Here is a 4,158-nt window from a genome sequence, read left to right on the forward strand (position 1 = left end):
CACGGCTCTCCTATTTTTTAAGGGGCCTTGGCTCCAAGACAAGCAGATTGTTCAAGGGCGTTGTGGGCGGTCTCGCGGACGGGGGCGTTGAGGAGGCAGGCCCAAAAGCACTGGCACTTCGTAATCAGCAAGGAGTGGTGGAATCAAAAACCAGAGGATTCCAGCACAAACCGGGCTGCCACCTCCCCCACATTCCAAAGTTAGGGCGGCCGTTTCCAACAATTATAATTATTTAATAAAAAAGGGCAAGCATTGAATAAACAAATCTTATTGGTATTTCACTATTTTCTGGGGACGCCATGAAACTTAAAAGATATCCCGAGGAAATTGGAGGAATAAAGATATTCGCATAAATTGGATATGAAAATAGTGAAATGTACACAAAAAGGTCGCAAAAAATTAAGCTACTGGAATTTCAGAGGGAAAATAGACCTATTTTGGGGCGGGGGAGGGGGCAAAAAAATGAAGGGAAAATTGGGAATTAAGAGGGAAATATCGGGGGGCCAAAATAATATTTTTATTAGAAAAAAAGGGAACGGTGGCTTCCGTTGCAACCTGCGTCTCGTCATCACCTTCTTCATCTCTCCTCCTTTCGTGTCCATCTTCCTTGCGCCATCTCTCTCTCTCTCTCTCTCTCTCTGTCTGTCTCTATGATAACGATCGGTCCTCCATCGCCTTTGCATGACCTTCTGCTAAAGCCAACCCCCGTCTCCTCCTTTATCTTCTGCTCTCCTCTCTCTCCCCCTCCCCCGCCCCGGTTGCCCGCAGCTCCTTCATCAAAGGCTCGACGCATCATCAGCAGTGACCTCCACGGAACTCAGGTAATACCTGCCTTATTCGTCATTTGTCACCTTTTCTACTTCCTTCGTTTCTGGTTTTTCAGCTTGCCTTTTTAACGAACTTCCATAGCCTTCTGCCTCCCGTTTTCCTTCGAAACGTGCTTGACGTGACATGCTTCCTTCTTCTTCTTCTTCTCCTTCGTCTCCCTTTGCGCTGTTGAATGCCATTTTCTCAACCGTTTCCTTCTTCCTTTGTGCAGTTTAATGGTGTTGCGTCAACCGTTTTGATATTTTTCCCGGCGCACGCTGCCAGTACCTGACGTCCGGTTTCCGCCACCTGCTTGCTCGATGCTTTGGCTGTCCTTAATGCCGTGGAAGTTTCTGGGCAAGTTGCCATACGACTGTCCAATAGATGTGGGACACACATTTTAAGCGAAGATGGCACAGGAGCTCGACAATGGCTCGCGGGGGAGGTATGTCTTCTCTCCTTACTAGGAGAATGGATAAGGGAGAGAGAAGCCCGTCCAATGCGTGGCTAAAGGATTATGGACGTTGCCGTCAGGCTCGTGTTTCTGAGTTGGGAATGGGGAGGAATGTTGTGCCGAGGGAGCATTCCTTCCATCAGAGTGCATCCTTGCAAAAAATGCACTCTCCTCCTAACTTGAGCGGCATAATTTCCTCCCCGTCAGTGACTGACCCCTGCCCCGCGGCCTTCAATGTGGAGCACGGGCTCGGTGATGCTGACGAGTCACAGGTTGAAGGGATATTGGCACTTCGACTTCTCCAGAAATGGCATGCCTTCGGGCAAGATGATGATCAAGCACCTGCACTTGTGTCGTTGAGTGGTGAAGCGAGGTGCCAAAGCAATGGCTGTGAATCACTGACAACAGAGAAAACGAGTGTAGGTCCTGATTGTGACTTGCTCAAGTCATTGGCAATGCTTGGTAATGGCCATGGAGCTCCTGAAACACAAACAGGAATGTTCATTGCCGGGAGTCCAAATTGTGAAGTACTTAGACCATCGAGGGCAGAGATTCTGTGGGATGATTCCAAAAATGCTTCTTTAACCATCCAATCAAATTTTCAATGTAGCAAGGAAGCTTTTCCATCTGATAGTACCTGTGATGAGAGCACATTGTGTCGGGATGCTTCACTTTTTCATGATGCACAACTATGCTTAGAGAGTTCAATTCAGTCCAATTCAAGAGCTTGTGATCTTGCTATGCAAGATGGGAAGCTTGCAGAAGTTTCACGGCAGATGAAGGAACCTGTTGAAGTTAATGATTTAAAGCTAGTGCAAGCTGATGGGATTTCTCATTCCATGGACAGTAGACGAGTCCCATTAGACCATTCCACCACCTGTGATTTGCAATGGGACTGGTGGATGCATGAGCTGGATAGTAATCACGTGGAAGGTGTAAAACCAAGCCTGCAGGAGTGTCAAAAGGATGTGAAAAAGATGCTCCCTAGCTGTGAATCAAGAAAGGCGAAGACTAATGTAGATACTGATATAGGAAGTGTGGATAAGGATTGTCTTGTTAAGCGTTTTGCCGAGGATAAATCAATCCAGCTGGATGATGAAGAGGATGTGGAAGAGTTGTACTTAATTCGTGAACCCAAGGGTGCTGAAACTTCTGATACAAGAGGATTTGTAGATAGTTCTGACGAAGGCCGTACAGGATGGTTAGAAACAGATTCAAATATCTTCTCTGAGTCTGAGTGCTGTAGCGGTGAGATTGATGAGCATGTTACCAGGTTGTATGCAGAGAACAGCTTGGAAGAAACCAAAGAGGATGATATCTGGTCAGATGAGGATTTAATCTGTAGCCAGGCAAAGGGCTTCCCACCGCCAATCAGCATCCTTGCGAATGAAAGCCATCCCGGCCTTCCAAGTCATATGCCTAGGACTATCTGGCGTTCTGTGAAGAAAGATGGGCGATTTGTACTCCAGGAAGTGCAAGCTTGCCCTCGAGAATTTTTCAGGGCCACAAGGGAGAATGGTTGTTTAAAACTTCAACTTGTACGGCCTGATTCAGATGCTGATGAAATGCTGGAGGGGAGACTTGACAATTCGCAGCCAGAAGAAGTTGTGACAGAGTATAATCAGAATGAGTATGCCTATAAAACCATCAAAAATCAAAACACAAGTCCACGAATCTCTTCAGACAGCTGGATTAGCAGCGTCTCAGAGGGCATGGATAACATTGTTGATGAGAGTAAGTTTTTAGAATGTGGATCAAGTACTGTATGGTCAGATACCCAACTGTCTAATCAGTCAATTAGTGATAGCTGCTGTCCTACAAGAGAAGCAACCCATCTTACAGCTCCACATGGGGATAAGACGATGGAGGACTGTCAACATTTCCATGGTTCTTATGGATTAGACAACCACCTCACTAAGCTGTCTCCGACCCAAAGTTTCTTACCTATTCCATACACGGCCATGCAACCAGCTGTTCGATAAGGTGGATGTGGTCTTTGTAATTTTGTGGTAGTTGCGTAGCATTGGGACTTCCTATCTTAGAACGTCTGCCCAGGTAAAAGTATAATGAGATTCTGTTGCAAAAAATGTACCATTTTTTTACAGGGGGCTGTGAAGACCTCTTGGCAATAAGTGTTTTGTCTACGTCAAAACAAAATAGGGTAGATACTGGTTAGAACAGTACCCTAGCCGTTTCCCTGTTTGTAATTCTCTGTGGTTTTATTTAAGTGACAATTCTCTGCTGGGGTATTCTCTGTAATTTCGTCTAAGTGATAATTATATTCAGATGCTTAAGTTTTAATTCTTGCTGATTGTACACCAAAAAGGGAGCTTTTATTAAATGGAGAATGTGGGATGCTCCCGATTACAGTATTCAAGACAAGATAATCTAGCAATGATGGGATGATGGACACGTTTAAAAAAAAATAAAAAAAATATATATATATAACATTAGGCGCTCTGCGCTTAGTTTCTTTTTGGTGTGAAGCGTTGGGGCGGGCACTACATGCTAGCTTAAGTTAGCACCAATGTTACTATTGGTTAACACATTTCATGACTTGATGCATGTCTCATGCGGCAATATGATTCATGGACAGTTGAGTCCTTAAAAAACAAACCATGAAAGACTCCAAAACCATTGTGAAGCATTTGTATTATTAATAGTTAATGTATTGGACTTTTATGTCAATCATTAAGACAATAACTTAATTTTTAAAAATACATTTGTACTTTTGTAATAATTCAACATACAAAAGAAAGAAATCGTAATGTTTTGAACATCTTTTATTCTCTCTTCAATTTTCTTATCTATCTTTTTCCCTTACCTCTTTGCAAACGTGCACACACACACACACACACACTCACTCACTCACTCACTCACTCACTCACACACACTCT

The 4,158-nt window shown here is 44.1% G+C and overlaps 1 protein-coding gene across 1 annotated transcript; it reads left to right on the plus strand.

Moving 5' to 3' along the window:
• Nucleotides 1-576: 576 nt before the first annotated feature.
• On the plus strand, nt 577-3,502 carry LOC148018218 (uncharacterized). The gene is made up of 2 exons (XM_087661672.1): nt 577-821; nt 1,040-3,502. Exon 2 carries the CDS (start codon nt 1,192-1,194, stop codon nt 3,241-3,243), a length of 2,052 nt encoding a protein of 683 aa, XP_087517798.1. The 5' UTR covers nt 577-821; nt 1,040-1,191; the 3' UTR covers nt 3,244-3,502.
• Nucleotides 3,503-4,158: the final 656 nt, after the last annotated feature.

The sequence above is a fragment of the Lygodium microphyllum genome, chromosome 21 (assembly GCF_053477565.2).
Source record: "Lygodium microphyllum isolate KBCC chromosome 21, Lygodium_microphyllum_v1.1.10, whole genome shotgun sequence".
NCBI lineage: Eukaryota > Viridiplantae > Streptophyta > Polypodiopsida > Schizaeales > Lygodiaceae > Lygodium > Lygodium microphyllum.